At 56.7% G+C, this 23,006-nt stretch overlaps 1 protein-coding gene across 4 annotated transcripts in view; it reads right to left on the bottom strand.

The window, feature by feature from the left end:
* Positions 1-18,227: 18,227 nt before the first annotated feature.
* Positions 18,228-23,006, bottom strand: part of CXXC5 (CXXC finger protein 5) — a 34,354-nt gene continuing 29,575 nt past the window's right edge. For all 4 annotated transcript variants that reach the window (XM_037801860.1, XM_037801857.1, XM_037801858.1 and 1 more), the window contains exons 2-3: positions 20,779-21,849; positions 18,228-19,294 (exon numbers count right to left, since the gene is read on the bottom strand). In XM_037801860.1, coding sequence (XP_037657788.1) covers positions 19,250-19,294; positions 20,779-21,684 — 951 coding nt within the window. In that variant the 5' untranslated portion in view covers positions 21,685-21,849 and the 3' untranslated portion in view covers positions 18,228-19,249. The remainder of the gene's footprint in view (positions 19,295-20,778; positions 21,850-23,006) is intronic.

Here is a 23,006-nt window from a genome sequence, read left to right as displayed (position 1 = left end):
ACCTCACACCCACACACCTTTCTGACCTTTCTGATGTAGCTGCTTGGGCCGGAGAGAAGGGTAAGGGAAGAACAGGAAGGAGTGGCTATCCCAGCACTGGAATGGTAGCAAGGGCTAGAAAGAAAAGATGGCTCAGTATCCCTGGGGGCAGAACAGGGGAGCCTGTGCACAGCCTGGTCCCACCTGGATCTTTAACCAGGCCAGAGCCTCCTAAGGGAGCCTGGCATTGGGACTCAGGAGGAGGGAGCTCCTGTGGTTGGCTGATGAGCTGTGACCCACGTGAGTTAGGAGGCCAATAACCTGTCCTGATTGGACCCTGACATCATCGTAATGAGAGTCTTGGGGTCCAATTGGTCATGAGAGGTCAGCTGTTGACTGTTGGCAGAGGCATCCTGCAGTCCACACCTCCTCCTTCCCCAACTCTTTGTTGAGAGTCCAGGCTGAGAGGAACCCAGAAGCTGAGCAGGAACCAGAGACCCAGGAACTCAGAATGTGGGCTCACCTAGGGCCATCTGATGAATGAAAGGCAGTAGGATCCTAGCAGAGTGACTGTGTGCCAGCCACGTAATGGGTGCTGAGGTTGGCACAGGGTACTACTTGTCCAGCAGGGATCCTCAGACCTGCAGAAAACCACTGCCCAAACACCGTGCCCTGGGAGGCAGTAGTGGGGCTGGACCTCCAAGGATGGGTAGGGATAGTGACAAGACATGTGACTGAAGATGCATGGACAGGGAATGCTCTGGGGCACAGGAGGAAGGAGGGGGAGAGGAGAAAGGAAGAGTAGGCAGGGGCTGGATCATGCCAGGCCTTGGGTGCCAGGCCCAGGAGCTAGCATTCTGATAGGCAGACGGGGCATGAAAGGTATGTGCAGACTGGAGGAAGAGGATCTGAGATGCCCTGCCTGTCCCCTACACTCACACCCTTAACCTGCCCCTGGACAAGGAAAGTGCCAGGCCTGGGTGAAAGTCCCCAGTGCACCGTTGACTCTGTCCATGCTGGCCCCACACAACATGTTGGGTTCTGCCCCCAAGCTCAGGAGAGGCTCCCTGGGCTGCTCTCAGCTGAGCTTCCAGAGAAACGTTCCACCCCTGCTGTGGCCCCTCCTGTAGGAGATGCCCCCACGATGCTCAGCTGAGTGGCCAGGCCGGCAAAGACTTTCACAGTCACCCCCACAGCGCCTACACCTCTGGGGTCACACAGTCCTAGGGATGAATTCCAGTTACCGTAATTTGTAGTCACATAACCTCTTTGTGTCTCAGTTTCTTCACCTCAAAATGGAGATAATGCCAACTTCCTTGGGTTCTTGTGAGGATTAAGTTGGATGGAGCACTTAACAGAGTACTACGTTTCATTTATTTAATCATTTTATATTTATTGAGTGCCTTCCTTTTGCCAGGCACTGTTTTAGGCACTGGGGATTCAGCAGTAAATCACACAGACAATGTCCCCTGTTCTCAAGGGCTTCCATTCTAGAGAGGGAGAGTGAATATAAACCACAAATACGCAAATGAGAGAATTTCACTTTATGACAAGTGCTGTGAAAGTATAAATAGGATAATGTAACAGGGTGACATTCAGGGTCACTGGAGGAGGGAGGGTGATTTTGGATAAGGTGGTCAGGGTCTGCATCTCTGAGGCACCATTTGAATTGAGACCTAAAGGATGACGGGGAGTCAGCGAGGCTAAGAGTCAAAGAAAGTACGTTCCGAGGAGAAGAAACAAGTGCAAAGGCCCTGAGGCAGGAAGAGCTCACTCTGTGGGGAGGCTGGTGTGGCTAGAGCAGGCGGAAGTGGGAGGTCTCAGGCAGGGATACTGGGAGTCCTCAAGGACCTTGGAAGAAGTCTGACTTTAATTCCAAGGTCTAGGAAACCACTAGAAGTTCTCAGCAGGGGATACTGGAATTTGATTTACACAGTAATTGCTCAACAAAGGCTTGCTGTTATCATTTTGAATAATAATAATAACAATAATAATAATAATAATAATATGAAGCTCAGAGAGGAGGAGCAATTTGCCCAAGGTGACAGAGTCCCCTTCACACAGCCTCTTCCTCCTCTTTCTGGCCTTCCCCCTCCCATAAGGAGCCCTGGGGATCAGTCCCTAGCCTGGTGGGAAGAAGGTGAGGGCAGCCTCCCTTCCCTCATTCTGGCTCCCTTCCCTCCGGCCATTTCCCGTGCTCCCGGCGCCTGCGCCCCAATTAGCCAGCGAGGCTGACGGCCTGGGCTCTGAATGACAGACACCTCCTGTCACCCCCTGACGGGCAAGAAGATTAACTCAGAGCAGAGCTTGCTGGAGGGGATGACAAGGAGGGGAGGGAGGGGGGCTGGATGACCAGGTCTCCCACCACCAAAGCCCCCCCTCAGTGCCTGGAGAAGAAGGGGAGATGGAGGGGACCCCAAGAGCACTGGCAGGAGGGGAGGAGCACACACACACACACACACACACACACACACACACACACACACACACACACACACACACACACACACACACACACACACACACACACACACACACACACACACACACACACACACACCTCTCCTGATCAGCTGCTCTGAGCTGGAGCCACTGCCCCAACTTCCACCCTTAGCCCTTCTGAGGGCAGGGACCACACCTAGGGGTGCATTCACGGCTGAGCCATCAGTTTTGGACACAGGATGGGTGCCCAGTAAATATCTGTGGACTGACTGTTCCAAGCACTTTTCACAAACACTCTTTCAATCCTCACAACATCCCCATTTTAAAGAACAGGAAACCAGGACTCAGTGGTGGAGGGACTGGTTCAAAACCACGTGGCTGGGCTAGAATTTGAACAGAGATTGCCTGATGTCAAAGCCAAGCTTCTAATCACTATCCCATATCGCTCCTCTCTTGTGGAGAGAGCTCAGCCCATGCTATTTAGGAATTTGCAATCCACTTTGGGGCAATGAGACACAATCCCTGGAAAAGGGAATTGACACAGCAATTCTGAGTGTAGGCACTGGGCACCAGACTGAGGGTCAGAAGTTCTAGTAACTCTCCAGAAGAGTGGGGCCAGGAGAGATGGGTACAGAATGTAATCAAGTCTCCTGGAGGAGAGGAGGTGAGCTGGGCCTCTAAATGTAGATATGACTAGTCAGTAGAAGACAAGAGGAAGGCGTTCCAGGCAGAGGAGAACTGCATGGACAAAGGCTTAAGGCAGAAATGGGCAAGGTATGCATTAAGTGGGTGCAAGTGGCAGAAACCCAACACACTGGCTTAAACAACGTTGGAACCTATTGGCTCCCTCTGGGGCTTGAGTCCAAGAGTGTTTGGCTTAAAGCACAAAGGGATCAGTTTCCCTTTGCTGGCTTTATTCATGGGTAGCTCTCCCTAAGTGGTTGTGGCCCCCAATTGCTACACTACCAGATGGCTTACATATCCCCTTCCCAAAATTCCAACCAAAGCCCAGGGATTCAGTCTGATTGGCCAGACCCAGGTCACATGCAAACCCCTGAACCAATCACTCAGGGAGGAGGGGTCTGTTGACTGTCCAGATCCCCCAGAACCAGAGGTGGTGGTTAGTCTCTCTAGAGCCCCAAGGCTCCTGGTGGAGGGGAATGGGTGTTCCTCCAGAGGTCGGTGGGTGCTGGAGGAGGGCTCCCCAATCCCAGGTCTGGGTTCTGGCCCATGAAAGACCCTTTCATAGACATTGAGGATGCTCCCCCCACACACACACTTTCTCTCCAATTCCAAGAGTTCCCACTTGTATAGAAGATATTCACCAGCCCAGCTCTGATCAGGTAAGAGGGGGCTCCAGGAAGGGCCCTGATCCAGGACTGGAGGGACCTTGAGGGTCCCCTCTGCCCGAGTTTGTTCTCATGCCTTAGATGTCTCCATGGGCCTGCTTGATGTTCTCTCCACCCCTCTTCCATCTGTAGCCTTACAGAGAGCTTCTCCGAGATTTTCTTCATTATTTGGGTCTTTGCTTGCCTTTTACAAACTCACCAGCTCTGACTGGAGCTTAAGAATGGCAGTCTTGCACCAGGAAAGACTATGGCCAGGTACCAGCAAGGACTTCCACAAGGGATAGTGCTCCTCTCCATAGCCAGGGATAGGCATGGCTCTCAGCCTCAGGAGAGGACAGGCAACAACAGTCCTGCCACCCCCCAGGTCAGGGAGAGAGGCAGGTTGCCCATCCTAGAGCTAATAACCCTAGGAACAATGAACTCATTTCACCAGAGGAGGTGGGAGGCAGAATGACAGGTGAGACCTGGGAAGAGGCATTTGGCTTGTGGTGGTCACGCTCAGTAGTTTGGAGCATGGGCTTGGAAGGCATACTGACATGGATTTCAATCCTGTGTTGGCTTGAACCTTGGTTTCCTCATCTGTAAAATGGGGATAATGCCAAACCTGACCTCAAATGATAGTGAAGTTGGAATGAGATACTGCACACCAGGTGCTGGGACCACTCTTGGCACACAGCGACTGTTCCATAAGGAGGCAGCTGTTATTAATGTTGTTCTAACACTGTTCAGAGCTGGTCCTTTGCCTGGGACCCAAGGCACCCCTCTCCGGACCTCAGTTTCTCCATTCGTACTTCCAGCCTTCTCACTCCTAGGTGGGTGAATTACTTAGATGACCTCAATGAGGGTAGGACCCCCCCTCCAAACATGATCAATCCATGGGGGGTGAGAAAGCAGCAGTGCCCAACCAATGTTTTCAACAGGCTGGGCGGGCAGCACCAGGCAGGCAGCACAGGGCAGGCGGGGGCTGGTCAGGTTTTTAATTGAACGCAATGCAAATGAAATGTAAATACCATGCAAATAAGCTCTTGCCAGGAGGCGCAGGGTGGGAGGCAAGGAAGCAGAGAGGGGATTGCGAGATCCCTCTCCCCGCCCCTTTTCTTTCTCTCCCACGGCTGCCCATGTCCACCCCCTGGTGCTGCCCATCCCACAGGGCCATTCCATTTCGGGAACAGCAGGCACTTCAACCCAGTGCCCCCTCCCAGGCCCACTTCTCTGCCCTGCGGCTCCTGCTGGTGGTGGTGGGGTGCTCCAGGAGGAGCCAGGGACCCTGTGGACGGGTGGGGCTGACACAGACGCTAACAGTCGCCCAGAAGGACCCACACAGAGATGTAGAGGAACACACAGATACAGACATGCAGAGACACACATTCCCTCCCAAGCCCCCCAAGACACCGAGACCCACGCAGAGACAGCCAGTCGCACGTAAATATACACAGTCCCACATTCAGTCACAAATACACACCACGGCACAAATAAAACCAGTCAACAACACACACACGCTGCTTGCCTAGCCATGAGGACTCCAGACTGAAGTCCCTGTGCTGGCTGGAGGTCGGAGAGGGTGGGGTGGGGGGGCAGGCACCCTGTGTGGTCAGAGCCTGGTGGCCTAAGTGAAGCCATGCAGGCGGTAGGGGTTGGGGGGAGCTTCAGGGTGGCCTGGGCCCTTTGACCATACCCCAGGGCTCAGAACCACTAGACAATCCCAGGTGTTGGTCCATCCTCCAAGTCCCTGGGGCACTCTGGGCCCCATCCTGGCATTTGGGGTGCCCCCATGGTTCCCATTCCTGGGGCAGCCAGTCATTTGGGTGTGGTTGGCCCAGGGTGACAGGGCCTGGTCTGCTCGGTCAGGAATCCAACCCTGCCCAGCCACGGGGTGGAGGGTGAGGTGCAGGGGGATGGGGGAAAGGCTGGGCAGTTAGGACAAACCTCCATTCCACCCCAGGATCCACATCTGGGGGTGGTCCTGGCCCTCCTTCCAAAGTGACTCACACTGCACATTTAACTCTCATTAGCGCCTCCCAGCCCAGCTGGGAGGGACAACCGCCAACTTCCTCCAGCAGACAGGGAGCTCTGGGTGGGCCACCCCCGCAGCCTCAGTTTCCCTCTAGGGGCCTGGCCCAGTGACAAGGGCTGCGTGGGAGAGCAGCTACTCAATGTCCCCTTAGCCTGAGCTAGGGCAGTCCTCTGCCCCACGGAATGAGGAGCTGGGTGTGGCCTCTTCCAGGAAGCTCCCCCAACCCAGTCCCCTGCCGGATGTGCTGCAGCCTCAAATAGACACCCTGACCAGGGCCCAGAGGTTGGGAAGGAGGGGAGACAGTCAGACAGCACTGGACCTCTGGCTGCCGAAGTTTGAGGGTGATCCACCACCAGTCCTGCTCCGGTGTTCTCCAACAGCACCAGGGGTGGAGGGATGGGAGCCAGAGAAGCGGAGACGTGGCCAAGGACCCACGGCCTTTCAGAGTGTCTTTCTCCCTCGTCACAGGCCCAGCCCTGCTCTTATTTTGATTGCAACTGCCCTGTTTCGCTCACAGCGTGCGGGGCACCCTGGTGCAGGCCCCAGGGGGGACGTGCCAGAGACCCTCAGCTCACCGCAGGAGCGGCCAGGGCCTCCTGCCTCCGCCACACTCCCTTCCCCCCACCCTTCCCCTCTCTGTGGGAAGAAGGCAGCTGGGGCGGGGGTGGCCGCGGGAGCGTCTTGCCCGTGTGATCGTGCCGAGCCGGGAATTCGGGGCCATGTGGGAAAGACATTAGTGCCGGCCGCCCTGCCAGCCAGGAATGCGCCCCCCGCTCCGCAGCCGCCGCCCGCCTGGCCCAGAAACAGTGACTCACCCGCTCGTGTTCCCACCCCCTCGTCGTGCACCCTCCACAGCCCACCACAGGCCTGGCTGGGGCTCTCCAGCCTCCTTGCCTTTGTTCCTGGCTAGTCCTGCTACCTGCCTTCTTGCCCACCCCCTATTAGCTATCAATCTCTTATGATACTGAACCAGATGGCACCTCCTGGGGAGCCCTCAGAGGCCCCCAGCCCCACAAGGCCTGTCAATTCCCTGGGTTCCTTCCCTGGCTAGAACCCTCCTTTGGGACTTAGCACCGCAAGGTGATTCACCTCAGGGCCCTCACACACCCAACCCAGGCCCTGGAGCTCAGGGCAGGTGCAGAATAAAGAAAGGAGTCAATGTGGCCTCTTCAGCTTGGGAAGCAAAGCACTGTGTGGGGAGTGCTGTTTCCTTGGGCTCCTCCTCTGTGAACTTGGAACAATAAAACAATCCCTCCTACCTCAGAGGGTATGTGACCTTGGACCTTATCCCCGCTGTCTGAACCTTTGCTTTCCTCCTCTTATGGGATGGGAATAAGCTACCCACTCAAGGTGCAAATAGGGAGAGCCTACTGATGCCTATAAAGCCCACCACTCAAGGCCTAATACTGATGGGTACATGATGCTATTACTAGTAATTTAATGAACACCTACTATGTGCCAGGTCCCAGGATGGGGATTTCTAGACATTATCTCATCTAATCCCTACCTCAGTCCGATAAGGTAGCTTCTGTTATTATCCCCCTTTAACAGACAAGGAAACATTGACACTTGGTGAGGGGAAGGTACTGACTCAGGGACCCAAAACAAATTGACAGAACATGGACCCACCCCAAGGCTGTGGTCCCAGCCTCCTTTCCCCCTCTCCAGTACTCTCCAGAGCCCATAGAGGAGCATTCCTTGGGTCTGCCTCTTGCAAAGACCAAATGGGGCGCTAATTGGCGGCCTCTCGCAGCCCCACCCTTGTTGGAACCCTTCAACCAGACTTCTACCCAGGCCCACCTTTCAGAACTTTTAATAAGACATAATAGCACCAAGCAGCGGGCATCGGCTTTGTTTTTAATTATCTAATTTACATTTAATTTTTCCCTACCAACGTGATGCACTTTATTAATGTTTTACCTAAGTGCATCCATTTATGGACTGAAAACATGTTCCCAAAACTAATGGGCATTGCTTCTCTTTTGGAGGCCCCCACTCCAGTTCAGAGTGAGGGACCCCAGCCAGGGTCTCAGGCCCCAAGATCCAGCAACCAACACAGTCCCCAGTATAGGTCACTGCTAAAAACCCATCTCTGAAATTCTGAATGAACAAAGGTCCCAGAACCCTTTTAGAACATGCTCCTTCTCTGCCATCTTCCAGAAATAATAATTATTGAGTGCTTACTCTGCCAGACACTTTATAGGAATATCTTGCTTAATCCTCATGCCAACCCTTATAGACAGGTATTATTAAATACCTGCTTAACAGACAGAAAAACTGAGACCCAGAGAGATGAAGTGTCTTGCCCAGGGTCACACAGCAACCAAAGGGAAGAGCTGGCATGCAAATTTTGGGTGCATGTTTCGAAGCCCACTCTGTACCACAGGACTGGGTATTCCCCTTAGAAAATCCATGCTCTGTTCTTGCAGACACCAGCCCCAAACTATGGAGCCTTGGATCTGTGGGGAAGTGTGCCCTGAAGTGACAGGGCAAGTAGGGTGGAGTGTGGGAACCTGGGGACTCAGGGCCTTCCCAGGCCAGAGGTCTGTGTTACCTCTCACCTCTCTGGGCTCCCAGGTTTTTCAGGTCTCCTGATGCCCAGTGGCCACGACTTCCATGGTGGATTTTTCCTGCCAGCTGCAGGAGGGTCCTGGAGGTAGTAGGGTACACCCATCTTTATTTCTCCCACCAGTCCCCCGAGGAAACTGGGTCTCCTCTAAAGCAGAAAACATGAGCCAAAACTCTGCTTTCCAGGAGTGAAGAGAGACTATGAAATCCAAACTGAAGTCCCGCAGTGGAAGGAGGACTTGGGCTCACACTCACCTTGGCCTTCACTTCAGGAGGGCAGTGTGCCCTCACCCAGCCTCAGCCAGATCTGGGCAGACAGGCACTGTGGACATTTGCTCCATGCCTGGGCCAGACCTTGGATGAATGGACAGTATGGATGTTCACCTGAGCTTCAGCCACTCCTGGGCAGGTGGTGTGTGTCCTCACCACGGCCTTGGCCGGGCCCTGAGCAGACAGGCAGTGTGGACACTCACCTCAAGACCTAGCCAGACCCAGGCAAGAGGGCAGTGTAGACCCCTCTACTCTCAGTCATGCTTGTGGAACCAGAACTTCTCTGAGATTCCATGCAGCCAGCCCCTGCCCAATGTTGGGGCACGGATCTATTCTTCAACAATGCCTGGGGGCCCCAGAAGCTCAATTTGTCACTGCAGGGAGAGAGCAAGCCAACCTGGAACCCAAAGGCCTGGATTAGCATCCTTGCATCACCCTTACTTCTCCAACCTCAGAGTACTCATCTAGAAAAGGGAGATTATGAGTCCATGCATACCCAGGGAGCTGTCAGGGCTGCTATGAAATTAAATGAGAGGGGACAGCCAGGGCCTTGACTATCTCTATTCCTAAGCCCCTGCCTCCTCCGTGTAGCAGCTGCATTACACAAAAAGGGAAACCAAGACCCAGAGAGGCCAAAGGACTATCCCAACATCACACAGCAAATTGGAGTCAGAGGTGAAACCCAGATCTGGGTCTTTCACAGGGGCAGGACTTTGGGAACATCTGGGGACCACGGCATCATGTGGGTTAAGCAGCACCTTGGCGCCTGGTCCAGGCTGGGCGAGTGTGTGTTGGGGGTGGGGGGAGCGGACAGGGTGTCGGGGGAGCCGCTGCTGCTGCCTCCCTGGTATTTTTAGCCTCGAGAATGAGCTGAGCTCAGGGTTCTGAACTCCCAACGGTAGTGAGGGAAATGGGAAGGTCCCCGCCGCCCCTCCTACCACAGCCAGCCTGGAGCCGGGGGTATGGCGGGGGGGACCTGGAAAGGGGCAGGGACCCCAGGGGCTGGAGGCAGTCAGGCCCAAGTCCCTGCACCCCAGCCCACTCCCATCTGGGTCATTCTTCAAATGCCCTCCCTCCCCGCAGGGGTGCGTCAGCGCCTGCTTGGCAGGGACAGGCGCCCCCATCTCGCCCCCGCTACCCTCCACTTCCCCTGCTAGGAGCTCCGGGCCAGCTCTCGCCTGCGCCAGGTCAGAGCTGCGAGGTTCCCATGACAACGGATGACAGCAGCGGAGGCTGCCGGCCACAGGGTCAGGGGTGAGGGGGCTGTGGGTGGAGGAGCAGGAGAGGGAAGGGGGGCCCAGCAGGGGGGTGGGGGAGGGGGCTGGAGCAAAGGCCCCCGAAATCAGCTTCTTCTTGAGCCTTGAACACCAAGGAGAGGCTTGAAACCTCGCTGATTCATGCTGGAAGGGACCCCATTGCACTGACCAGGAAAGCTAGGCACAGGAGGGGCCTGGCTATGCCTTTGATCATGTGATCGGGAAGCCAGCTAGGGGTAGAGCTTGGATTGAAATCCTAGCCCCGTGCTTCCCAGCCTAGGACTCTGGAGTAGGATCTTGAGGGGTAAGGAATAGAGCCCAGGGATCCCTTACCTCACCTCTAGGAAGTCAATTGTTCCTGAAGTCCTCCAACCAGCCTGGCCATTCTGTAACTGTGATGAGGCATCAAGGCCCCCATGCCAACAGGTCACTTCCCATCAAGCACGGCCCCCCACTTCCTAATGTGGGAATATGTTTTGGTTCTTCTGGAGGGTACATGTCAGGGATCATGGCCTTCTGTGGTCTCCTCCCCAGGGACCCAGAGTGAGGTTGGGAAGCTATCCCCAATGCCCAGGTTGACCGAAGTCTTCATCCCAGTCTTTAGCCCCTTGCCGCACAGGTTCCAGAACCATCATTGGCTCCCACTGATCCCCAGACAAAACACACTCACTTATTTTGGAGCTTGAGGTTGATCCCAGTCTACTGTTTTCTCTCTGAAGTGGTCTCCTCACTGTCCCAGAGGTTTCAGTCTCCAAGCCTTCTTGGTAAGTGGAATGGTCCTTCAAGGCTCTATCTTCTCCATAAAGCCTTCTTGGCTATTCCTGTCCACTCAGATCTCTTGTTCACCAAAGATTACAAAGCTTGAGAGTTCGTAAGGCCCCTTCTCACAAGGCTTCTCATTTCACCTTCATAGTGTCTCTGAGAAGTGGTGTTAGCGAGTTCACCCAGTATGATCCCAGCAGAGCTGTGATAGCACTGCTGGGGACAGTGGGTGCACAGAAGAGGGACCTTGGCTTCCCTTAGGTCCTGCTGGCCTGGGGAACTTGACTCCCATGTCTAACCTCCATCCGACTCACTGCAATCCCTAAAGGACTTTTTAAGTGGCTGACTGGCTGAGAGAGGGCCAGAACCCAGGTCTCTGATCCCAGAGCTTTATCAACCAGCAACCTCACTCTAAACCCCCTCAGGATCTCTCTCTCCACCTACGCCAGAAGCCCTAGGATGGTTAGAGGAGGGAGGCCGGCTGGACAGCAGACCCGTCGGGCCCACAGAAAACAAATCCATCGAGCTCCTCTTCGAGCCCCCCCCACAAAACACTGCAGGTCCAGGGACTTCCTACAGCGTCCCCTCTCCCAGTTCTGCTTTGGGGAACCCGCAAGCCAGTGGGGCCTTCGAAGCAGAGGCAAGAGTTAGAGCCTCCCCTCCCAGGGCTGCTGAGCCAGGCCAGGAAGCAGGGAAGGAAAGAGGATTTGGGACGGCTGCTTGGAACTCAGGATCCCCCAGGGCCACCAGGAAGGGAAGACAAAATGAGAAAGGAACTCAGTCTCTCCCAAAATCCTCCCACCAGTTGGACTGGGGGCTGTGAGGGCTGTGGGAGGCAGGGCAGCCTCCTGACAGGGGACCCAGTGCCCCACCTGGAGGGGGGGGAGTCAGAGTGCTGGGTGCCCTCGTGATGAGGCCGGCTGCTGGGCGATTAATCTTGTGAGGACTCTACGTCAGCCCCTCCCTCCCCAGCCTCGCAGGGCCAACCAGACCCGCCTGCCCCGGGAGTTAATCTCCGCTCCCGGGGACTTCTCAGTCGCTGTCACGGCTGCATTAATTCCCAGGCGGAGGGAAGCGGGAAGGAGGGAACGCAGCTGCAAGGGGTGGGGGTGTGTGTGGATGGCCTCCTTGGAAAGGTTTTGTGGTCAGCAGCTGGTGGGGAGGGGTCCCAAAGGATGGGCCCTGGGTCCCCTTCCAGGTGCAGCCCTGGATGAGGCGTGGGGATAGGGGTGGGGGCGTCCAAGCTATGCCCCTCAGACCATCAGATCCTTACACCCTTGGCCTCTAGCCCTGGTCCACCAGCCAAGCCTCAAATGCAGTTTGCAGTTTTGACAGCAGATGTCTCTGCTATTATGATTTATCAAATTGCTTAGGGTAAATAATGCACACATATTTATAGGAGGGTGGGGGGAGGAGTGGGGTTAGAGGGTTTAATGGTGGAGGGTGGAGGGTGAGGGGCAGGCCTCCCCACTCAGACTCAGGCCTTAATCCCAGCCTGGCCCTGGGGAAACTGAGTTGGGGTCACACCAAGCCTGGGTAGCCACCCGCCACTCAGGCCTGGCCCCCAGGACGGCAGGGAGTGACGCAGCCAGTGGCTGGACTTGTCTTGCTGGGCCCCCGCCAGGCCTGGGAGGCGGCCACCTGGGGGAAGCGGCTGAGCCAGCCTCACACCTCGGCTTCGCGTTTCCATGGCTTCACTGAGTCCCCTGCTCCCGAGGGCTCCCATCGCCTTTTCAACAGCGGGTATTGCCCTTGCCCTTACCCTCGCCACCACTCTCCCCAGACCCCCGGTAGCTGTCTGCAGCGAAGTCAAGAGCCGGGTGAGGGGCTGGGAGCATGGTGGGAGACCCCAGGGAGGGAGAGAGGTGTATGTGTATGTGGGGGGGTTCTCTTTAGATTCAGTCTGCACCCACTTTGGGTCCCCCAAATACTCACACCCTGTCATTCCAAGGGAGGAGTCAGTGATCTGGGCCTGCCCTTCACCCCCTGCCCTCACTCCACACAGTGCTCTTTGTTTCCAAACCTTTCTGGGTTTGAGAACATTTGGTTAATGAGATTTATTGGGTTTTATTATTTGAAGAGCAATGTATGTTCACTGCAAAAAATATGTAAAAAAACACACCAAAAACCCAAAAGTCAGAAAATGCAGAAAAGTTTAAGGAAGTAATAGTTGCCCCTAATACCCCACCTGGCCATGATCCCAGGCAGCAGGGAAGGGGTGGTTCCTTCCAGCCAGAGCCCAAAGCATAACCAGGTGTTTAAGGGCCAGCATCTGAAACCAGAGGAACCTAGCTGTGTGGCTTTGTGCCTCTCTCTACCTCTCTGGACCTCAACTTTCTCATCTGTAAAATGGGGATAACTGATCAGTGCCCTCCTCACAGGGTTGTGAGGGCTAAGTGAGCTAGCATGGGCCATGAACTCTATGCCTTGTCAGACTGGGGGGTTTCCTTGGCACCTCTGACCAAGGGGTAGAGATGCAGGTATGGGGGGCTTTCTGGGGGCAGGGAAAAGGGGACTCTTCTTAGTAAGTATCCTTCACCTATGGACAACACTCCAATTAGGGCTGGAAATGCACAGGAGGAAAAATGCCCAGAAAGAGGAGAAAATATGTTTCTTCAGCATGTATGTTTTCTACCCCTTCTGTGTGCCAAGTGCCCTCCCCGAGCTGCAGATGGGTAGCCCTGTAGCCAGGTGACGTCACCCAGTGATTGATGCTGTGATGGGAGAGGCACAGGGACCCCTGACCTGGCCTGCAGAGGTCAGGAAGGCCTCTGGGGAGGCACCCCCCTGAGTAGGGGCCCTGAAGGAGAGGAAGGCTCAGTCAGGAGGGAGATGGCAGCAGGAATCAGACCTGCGTCTGACCAAGTACTGGGGGGGCTGGGGTAGCCAGCCACCCGAGCCCCCTATCCCAAGCCCCCCAAGCCCAGCCACTTTACACCCAGGCCTGGAGCCCCAGAGGACCCGGCTCACCTCCCCTGGGCCTGCCCCATCTTCACGCCCTGCTGCCTGGAATCTGAGGCAGCCCTTGTTCTCTGGCAGGAGGGGAATTTAATGCCGCTGAGAGATGGCAGGTCGACAGGCGGAGAGAGATGAAAGTGTCTGCTCTGGCAGCCGGGACTGCAGCTGCAGGAGACCCTCCCGCACCCCCATCAACCTCCCCGGCCATTCCCCAAGCGATGTGGCAGGAAGCCCTCAAGGGCCCCTCAGGGGAGATGTGGGCCTCTGGGGACAGGACTCCCTGCAGGGCTGTGTAACCTTGGGGGGCAGCTGGGCCTCTCTGTGCCCTGCCTGCGGGGTGGCTGTGTCAAGGTCTGCCTTGTTAACATGCTAGGGACTTCCCTTCCCTCTTCCCAGCCTTGGCTGTCACCAGCAGTGCCTGTCGGCCCAGGGCCACGGGCAGGCAGTGGGGGGCTAGAGTGGGCTATGCAGTGACCTCCATCCATCCATCTCCGGCACCTGGGAGGGGGCAGAAGTCAATGCAATCAGTTCAGGCCCCAGCAGTCTTGACTGCAGCCGAACCATGCAGCCATCCCATCCTCTTGTTTGTGGCAGCCCAGAGCTGGGCTGAGCCCGGGGATAAAGGCTGGGCCCCCAGTCTCATGTCCCTGCTGGAGATGCTATGGGCCTTGGCACTGTGAGGTGAGCTTGTTGCTCTGCAAAGCACCCTGTCAGGTGCCCCCACCCTATAGTTCCTGGCTATGTAGGGGCACTTGGCAAAGGTCATCCAGCAAGGGCACACACATATACAACGTGGCTTTCTCACATGGTAACCAAGAGATGAGGAGGGACCCACGTGTCCAGACTCCCAGGCCCCCCTCTCCATTCTTTGGGAGGCAGCTGGTCCTTCTCCCAAAGCACCCAGGTGCTGGGGACTGGCAGCCAGGAGCCTGGGTCCTAATCAGGGCCCCACCAGCCTCTTGCTCTGGGACTCAGGCATGCCTTGCATTCTCTCTGGGTCTCAGTTTGTTCTCTATAAAATGGGTAATAATTCCTGTCCTGACAACTTCCTGGAGCCAAAGGAGCAAACTTACTCAAGAAACTGAGACTGGTCCAGACTGAAGACTGAGCCTCCAACTAGCCTTGGGTCAAGGGGAAATACACATGTAGAGAGCCCAGCTCTCGGTCCACGTTCATCCACTACAGCTGCAAGAACTGTGCTGCTTCCCCTTCCTACACATGACCACAGGAAGTTCACAGAAGAGGGCCAAAGGCTCAGTCTGGGTCCTGTGTCGGGCCCAGGGTGTGGGACAGGCCCCCAGTCTTGGGTGGAGGCATAAGAGCAGCGAGGGGACTAGTTTAAGCCGAGCCTGGCTGCTGGGGGAGAGGGGGTTGCCTGGCAGGCCCTGGGCAGGCTGGGGTGGGGGGAGGCCTTTGGCGGCTGCAGAGAACAAAGAGGCTGGGGTTGCCAGGATATTCTGTGGAGCTGAAGCTGGCGGCGGTGGGGCTGCGAGAGGGGCCGCGGCGGCCGTGGGAAATGAGCCTGCTGCCCCCACGCCAGCTCCCCCATCCCGACTGGGCTTCGGGGCCAGGCTGGGGTAAGATGGGCTGCCAAGGCCCCAACTCTCCCCGCAGAGTTGCATGGCTGTCAGGGCAGAGACCCAGGAAGTGCTGTGGGCAGAGATATGCATGGGTCAGTGTCAGCACCACTGAGGGGGCCACAGGTGCACATTGCCAATGTCACGACACATACCCAGGCTAACACAGCCAGCGTCACATACATAGATCACCTGAGGCCGGTCCCAAGGCCACACCCACGGTGATCCCACAGACCCAGTGTCACACACACACAGAATCACCCAGTGCCTGTCACAGGGTCACATTATTCCAAATGACAGTGTTGCATATCCAATGTCACACACTCACTAGAATCATCCAATGTCACATTAAGTTGCACAACCCAGTATCACACTGATTCTGTACAGTGTTGTATAATGTCACAGGATCACACATGCCATGTCACAGAACATCCCCAAATAATGTGGCTGCTGACATCACCCACTAACCCGTGGCCACATGAGGGCTCCCAGCCATCTCCCACACAGTGTCCCAGACTCATTTCATAATGTCACATAGTGTGTCACACACAGCACTGCTGCACAAGGCCTCACGTGGTGGTCAGGGCCTTGAAGCACATGTATGCGTGCATGTGCATGTGCACAACACACACACACACACACACACACACACGCTGGGCCGTTCGGGGTCTGCACGGAGGCTGGGCTTGTCCCTAGCCAGTGTGCACCCCCAACCTCTTGAACTAACCCAGAGCTGCCTCCCTAAGAGCGTGTCCCGAATGCCAGCTCACCCAGAAGAGTGGGGTGAAGGCTCCTGGGTCACCAGGAGGTCTGCGCCCCGCTGCAGGAGAGGGGAACTGAGGGTGCCCCAGCGAGGAAGAGGAATTGGGCACACACCTCCACCAGGGAGTCTGTCTCTAAGTACTTTTCTTTCAGAGGGGAAAGAAGTGGGGTGAGCCAGCAACAGAAAGATAAGAGGTGCGAGATCCAGATCCAGAGAGATGCAGAGACGTGACAGAGACCCAGAGACACACGGAGATTCAGAGATGCAGGAAGATGAAGAGACAGACAGAAAAGAGACCAACAGAGACATTGGGACAGAGAGGCAGAAACGATGAGCCAGGTGGAGAAATGGAGGCAGAGACAGCTCCAGACACCAAGCCAGACAGGCAGGCTGGTGCAGGGCGGGGGAGGCTGGGCGGCTAGGGCTGCAGGGAGGACACACACCCAGGCAAAAGGTGGGGGACATCTTGGTGAGATTTAGGTGCATAATAGTTTTGAAATAGCAACACCAGCTGCCATTGACTGAGGACTTACTACGAGCCAGGCCCTTCCATAGTGTGACCTCATTCCATCCGTAAGCAACATTATGGAGAACAGATTATTATTGCCCCCATTTCCCAGATGAGGCAACTGAGGCCTTGACAGATGTTCAGGCCTTGCAACTCTCCCCATCCCTGCCTGGGGCTCCCCCAGACACGGAGGCACAGGGAGATGGGCAGGCTGCAGCTGCTCCAAAGCACAGTCCAAGAGGCTAAAGCTGGAAGGGGCTTTGAGTCTTGGGTGTCTCTGGGGTGGGGGGTGGGGGGTGGGCCCAGGAGCCCCGGCTGGGCTGTGGGTTGGCACACTAACAGGTACAGGCTGGCTGAGTCACGGCACCCCCCTTGAGGCTGGCACTGGAGCCGTCCACCCCACACCTGTAGGCCTGCCAAAGAGGGCCGGCTGAGGCCATCTGTGGCTCTAGTGCTGCCAGCAGCCCGGTGGGGGCAGGCAGGACCTCCTGCCTGGGCGCCCCCTGCCGGCTAGGCTACCCCCTCCCCAGAATCCTCTTGGTCCCCCCAAGGTTCTGGAGGTGCTGCAGTTTGCCTTGAGCTGGGGTGAGGGTGCCCCTGGCTCTAATAGCTCCTCCTCCCACCCGCTGGATACCCTCCCCTTTGGCAGAGCTGCCTGGAGAGATCACAGGCAGCCACATGAAAGGGAATTTTCCCCAGGCAGAGATGAAGGTGAAAGCTGCCTCCCACCACCCCCGCCCGCCCCCGCCCGCCCCCGCCGCGCCAGGCCTGGCTGCTGAGCCCCCGGTGCTCAAAGGGAGCTTGTGACGCCTGGGAAGGGGTTGGGGGTCAGGGGCCCCACCCTGCTGTGGCTGCTTTCTCCCCGCAGGAGCAATGGCAGAGACACCTCATCTCCCCCCACCTCCTGCTCACCTCAGCTGCAGGACTTGCCCCTGTCCAGAAAGCCCCCACCCCACCTGAAGGCAGGCCCCAACCAGTCAGGAAGCTCTTCCGGGCCAGCCGACCACTCAGGCAGGCACTCAGCAGCCGGGTGGGGAGCCCCGACCCCAGGTGAGTGGATGGTGGCCTTTGGGTGCGGGTAGGGAGGGCACCCAAGGCCCCTCTGCCTGTCCGGGCCTCCTGGCCTCCATTGTGTGGCTGTGCGGTGATTTCCCCTGACAGTGGCCTCTGAGTCTCAGACAACCTTGTGGGGGCGAGGACAGTCAGGCAAGAGTCAAAGCCAGGGGCACCCCCTGGCCCTTAGGCCTGAGAGGGTATGTATGTGTGGGGTGGTCTGTGTGTGTGCTAGGCAGTTAGGTCCCCAGGAAAGAAACTGCTCCCTGGGGAATCACATTGGTGGCTGGGGACAGCACTAGATCCCTTCCACGTAGAGAAAGAAACGAACAGGTAGCTCAGATCCCAACCCCAATACTGTTGGCTGCTTTGCACTGATCAGGCCATGGTAAATTTAGGTGAATGAAGAGGGGGGCCCAGGTGAGTGGAGATCTCTGGACGCTGGCTTCTGAGTTGTGTGGGGGTGGGGTGGGGGGGTAGTCTGGTGGAGAGGGTCCCCAGCACCAGCCACTCCCAGATTAAGAGCTTTTCCATCCCAAGTGACAGGCTGGCTGCTCCGCTCCCACGTCTGGGTGCAGAAGGCCTCTCTTCTCCAAGAGATCCTCACTCTGACCATCTCTGAGCCATCATCATCTTCTTCCTCTGCACAGTAGTCCCAGTCAACCCCTGCCCAGCAACAGCCCCCAAACCAGCCCCACCGAAACCGGACAGCAAGAAGCCACTGGTGCTTCGTGACACAAACATGCATTCGTTTTATTCACAAAACAGCCTGGTTTCCTAAAACAATACAAACAGCATGTTCATCAGCAGGAAGCCGGCCTTGGGCAGGGGGCCTGGGCTGCAGGGAGCCCCCGGACACCCACGCCCACCGGCGGAGGTGGGGAGGGGCACGCAAAGAAGCCCTTTCTTCTGTCACCACCAGCAAGGCCAGAAAAAAAGGGACTTATTTTCTCTAAGGGAAGTAGCCAGGATCGGAAATATCGAGACATGGGCTCCCCAGATCTCAATGGATAAGCAAACAGAATTTTCATTTTTCCAAAATCATCACTGTTAGGGTGGGGGATCCCATTCTGGGGACCGTGGGTACAGCACAGCTGGCCTGGGCTGGGGATGGGTGGGGTGCTCCCTTGTCCCTCCGCGAGCTCCTTGCCGGCAGCTCTGCACGCATGGATGGGTACAGAGGGGCTTCTACACGGCGCCATCAACATTCGCTTTATCAACTTGAGTGGATTCTCCAGGCAAACTATGCACTATTTCATGGTCGGAAGGAATCAAAGGAAGTTTAAATGAGAGTGGAGTTAAACTGTGCTAAATTACAGTAGTGCTTATTAGTAACTAGATTTCAAAAGGTTACAGAAAATTTACATTCTCTACACAAAAACTGCATCTCCTGCACAGACAACATCGACATCGACACAGGAAGGAAACTGATTGTCCATTCTTTGCCCAGGAAGTCTCGGTACTTTATAGATTCGTCTTTACCTCTTTTTTGTTGTTGTTGTTGTTGTTGTTGCTGTTCTTCTGAAAAAGCAGTCAATTTTTTTTCTTTTCTTTTTCATTTTATACTAGGGACGTGGAGATGTTAAACGACAACAAAAAATATATATATAAAAACAGGAATGAAATCTGTGAGAGAATATTTTTGGTTCTAAAGACGGGTGCATCCGTTTGTCTTCGCCCGAACCCCTTGCTGGAGACCACACGAGCAGTGACATTGCACGGAGAGGGCAGCTTTGGGTTCCCGCCGCCGTCACTGAAACCACCGGAAGGCAGCTCCCGTCGGAAGCATCACCTTCTGGCGGGGGCGGGAGACAAAAACAAGGAGAGAGTTCCGTCAGGGTCCGGGTGGGTCTGGTGCAAAGACGTTCCCCCGTGGATGGCCTCGTGGCGGAGGGATGGGCATAGAGTAAACGCAGCCACCCGTGGAGTTCCTGCCCATCCCGCTGGAGCTGTGACCCGCTGAGCTGCAGGAGGGCCAGGAGCACCCCGAGGCCTCCTGAGTCACTGTGCCCAGGAACTCTCCTTCCAGACAGGAAGACCCCTGCCCCTGGCCCAGCGGAAACAGGTGCCAGGTAGCTGTGTGCACGTTTCTGTTGAACGAGCGTGTAAACGTGTGCACTGCATGTGGGCACAGCTATGTGCCTCGCGCTATGCTAGTGTGCAGTGTGTACCGAGCTGGGGGTGTGTGTAGGGAGGATACTTGGGGTGTTTACCAAGAGGTTGTGTCTGTAATAAGAGAATGTGTATCGGGGCAAGGGTGTGTATGTGTGTGTCTCTACACTGGACGAGAATGGGTGTGGGCAAGTGGGTGTGTTCTCCCGGTGGGAAAGCAGACAAAGTCAGGGGTTGTGGGGTGGGGGGGGGACAGGTTGCAGGGAGAGGAGAGGGTGGCCAGAAGGTCATTCTGGGATATCATTGTTGTTTTCCAACCATTCTAGACATCTGCATCAAACCTACTTGTAGCGGGGCAGCGGCAGGGACAGTGGGCTGAAAAGATGGTTTTGTACCCAGGCCTGGTATCTCAGCTAGGGCTGCCACAGCTGGGGACACGGGGACAGGCCCTGCCATGGTGGTGGCGAGAAAGCAGCATGGGAACGCCTTTGGCTTTTCTTAAACCAATTCCACAGTGGACAGGCCTTGCCTACACCCAGGCTCACAGCCACCCCCCAGACCCAGGGCTACAGGAGCCCTGGCCATTAGCTTTGTAGCTAGACTGCACTCTGGGGCCCCAAGGTGCCCCAAATTTATCAACCGAGTGCCCAGACCCAGGGTTCTTTCAGGCCTCAGAGCACGGCAGCCAGCACTGCTACTGCTCTATCCTCGGGGGGCCTTTGAGCAAGGTCTGGCTCTGGGGGCAAACAAAGGGCTTACCTTCAAGGCCACAAGGCCCCTGGGACAGAATCCCTCAAAAGGGTCAGGGCAGAGATCCAGCGGAAGCTTTAGGACATGTCTGGAAATCAGAAACTTAGGACCTGTGTGGGAATCCCAATGCCTGACCCAGAATTCCAAGAGGGACAGCAAATCTGGGGACCCACCTGGGAATGTGAGGCCCTTGCCTGGGATTTTATGCTTGCCTTGCAAACTAGAACCTGATGGGGTTTCAGGGTGTAGCTGTGACTTTTGGGGCAGTGGATTGGTGTCTCGGAGCCTGGCCCAGAACCCCAGATCCCAGGGACTGGCCGGGCATCCCTCGGACACTCTGGTTGGTAAGGTGGGGCTGAGTGAGGGACGGCCAGACATATGCAAGAGCCCACACACCTCCCTCTAAGGCGTCGTTACCTCCAAAGCGGCGGAAGGCTTCTTTTTGAGTTCCTCACATTTTCTGAATTTGCAAATCTGATGGCCAGTCTTTCGGTTCCTACAACTGCTGCACTGCTCGCAGTTGATGCGCCGCCGGCAGGGCGCACACATGCCACAGCGTTTCCGCTTCTTCTTGCCCGAGCTGATGGCGGAGGCCAGCTCCCCCTGCATGGGGTACTCGGCCAGGCCGGCCATGTGCAGGGCGCTCTCGGCCAGGAACACGCCCGCCGGGGTCATGATGAAGAGGCCTGGGTTGATGGGGAAGGCACCCAGGTAGGGGAAGTCGGACTGACCGTTGAGGGCTTCGGCCCCCGCCACAGCCTCCATGTCGGGCAGCCCGGCGCCCGCCTCGCTCATGAGCGGCAGGTGCTCCTGCACCACGCGCTTCAGCATCTCCGTGGACTGGGCGAACTGCTGCAGCGTCAGCTGTCCCTCGGCTGCCAGCTCCGTGGCCCGTTCTGCCTTGCTCAGCAGACCGGCCACAGCACCACTTTTGTGCTTTGAGGTAGGGTTGCTTTTGTCCACTGCCATGGCCACCGCCAGGTCGTGCCCATTGGCCAACAGGGAGGCGGCGGCCGCAGCCGCGGCAGCCTTGTCGGCAGCCTCCCCGCCCATCATGCTGCCGCCGCCGCTGCCGCCAAAGGAAGAGTAGTGGGAGAGCGGGCGGGAGCGGCGCAGGCTCTTGTTGAGGGGTTCGCTGATGATGCCGCTCTTGTTGCGGCGCTCCGGGGGTGGGGCGTCATCTGCCACCGAGGCTGGTGCCACAGTGGCCGCCGCCGTGCTCTTGTCTGCCGCTCCCGCCTTTGGGCCACTGCCACCGCTGCCATTGCTGCTGCCGCTGCTGCTGCCACCAGCATCCTGGGGACCACTGCCGAGGTTCGACATGGTGGGGCCGGGGCCCGGACCCCGCCGCCAGGGGAGCCTGCCAACTGCTGGGGGTCTGCAGACGAAGTGAGTGCCTGGCCCTGCTGCCCAGAACAGGGATGCCTGCTGGGCCTCGCTGCTCAGGGCAGGCACATGGTCAGACGCCCACGTGGAAGTGTCTTCACTCTGTCGGGACAAGAGGACACAGGGTCAGGGCTGCGGTGAACACCTCCTCATCGTCAGCGCTACCGTCACCAGCATCAGTACCGGTTTTGCCATCATACCAGCCACTACCCTGGCAGGGGGTTTGCTGAATGCCAGGCCCACCCTGGCTAAGAATGTTGTATTTGTATTATCTCATTTAAGACTCACAAGAACACTATGAAGCAGTGGCTAGTAATACTCTATGTGACAGATGAGGACAACCAGGTTTAGGAGAAGTGTCCAGTGCACGGATAGAGGGCATGGTGGAGGCCTGGCCCAGCTCTCCCCAGCCCCAATCTGCCCTGCTGCTGTCGGGAAGACCTGAGGCTGGCAGGCAGTCCCAGAAGTGGGCGAGAGCTGGGGGTTGTTTATTAACTCAGGAGTTAAGAGTTATCTTCCACTCCCTAATCTTCCTCCCCCTGACCATCTAAGGATGTCAGAACAACCTTCTGAAGGGCTTTAAGGTACAGACCCAAAAGTCCGGGAAGCCACCCCAGATTCCCGTGGAGAGATTTCCTAATACCCATCAGTCAGTTCTTTCAAGGCACTGGCAAGTCGTGCAGGTAAAAGGATCTGTTTGACTTTGTTTAACCCAGCTTGCCCGATAGAACGCAGACTCCTTATTTCAAGGAGCATCTATCCTCCCCCCACAGAGCAGGCAGCAGGGGCCAGGGGGTGAGACTTCCCTGCAAGAGTGGGAGGACAGGCTTGTGCACACACTTCCTCCTCAGCTCCCAAACCACGGTCAGGGTTGTGTCAGACCCCACTTTTGTCTCTACTCAGGCCTCACCGCCGTGCTCTGGCCTGACTCCCAGGTTGGGGAGGGGGCAGGGGCCCTACAAGGCCTGCAGAGTGGGGCCTGGGTGGACGTGCCAGTGGCTGGGGCAGGCTGGGACTGAAAGAGTAGGTGTGACCCTCTAGGGAATGAAGCCTGGTCCGAGGCTGTCCCTTGTTCACTCCATGTGTCTGAAGCACTTCTCCCCAGGACAGGGCCTGCTCAACCCAGGCCCCACGGCTAAGGCATTTGAGTGGCCTGTCTCCTTGGCCAGCTGGAGCTGGGTTAGCAGTTTCTCCTCGGCCCTGGCTCTCTGGAGCCCCTTTCCTGACTAGCCCTCAGCAGTCCAGCACCCCCCAGGAGA

This window comes from Choloepus didactylus, chromosome 13 (genome assembly GCF_015220235.1).
Source record: "Choloepus didactylus isolate mChoDid1 chromosome 13, mChoDid1.pri, whole genome shotgun sequence".
Classification (NCBI taxonomy): domain Eukaryota; kingdom Metazoa; phylum Chordata; class Mammalia; order Pilosa; family Megalonychidae; genus Choloepus; species Choloepus didactylus.
This window is presented reverse-complemented; position numbering and strand designations above follow the sequence as displayed.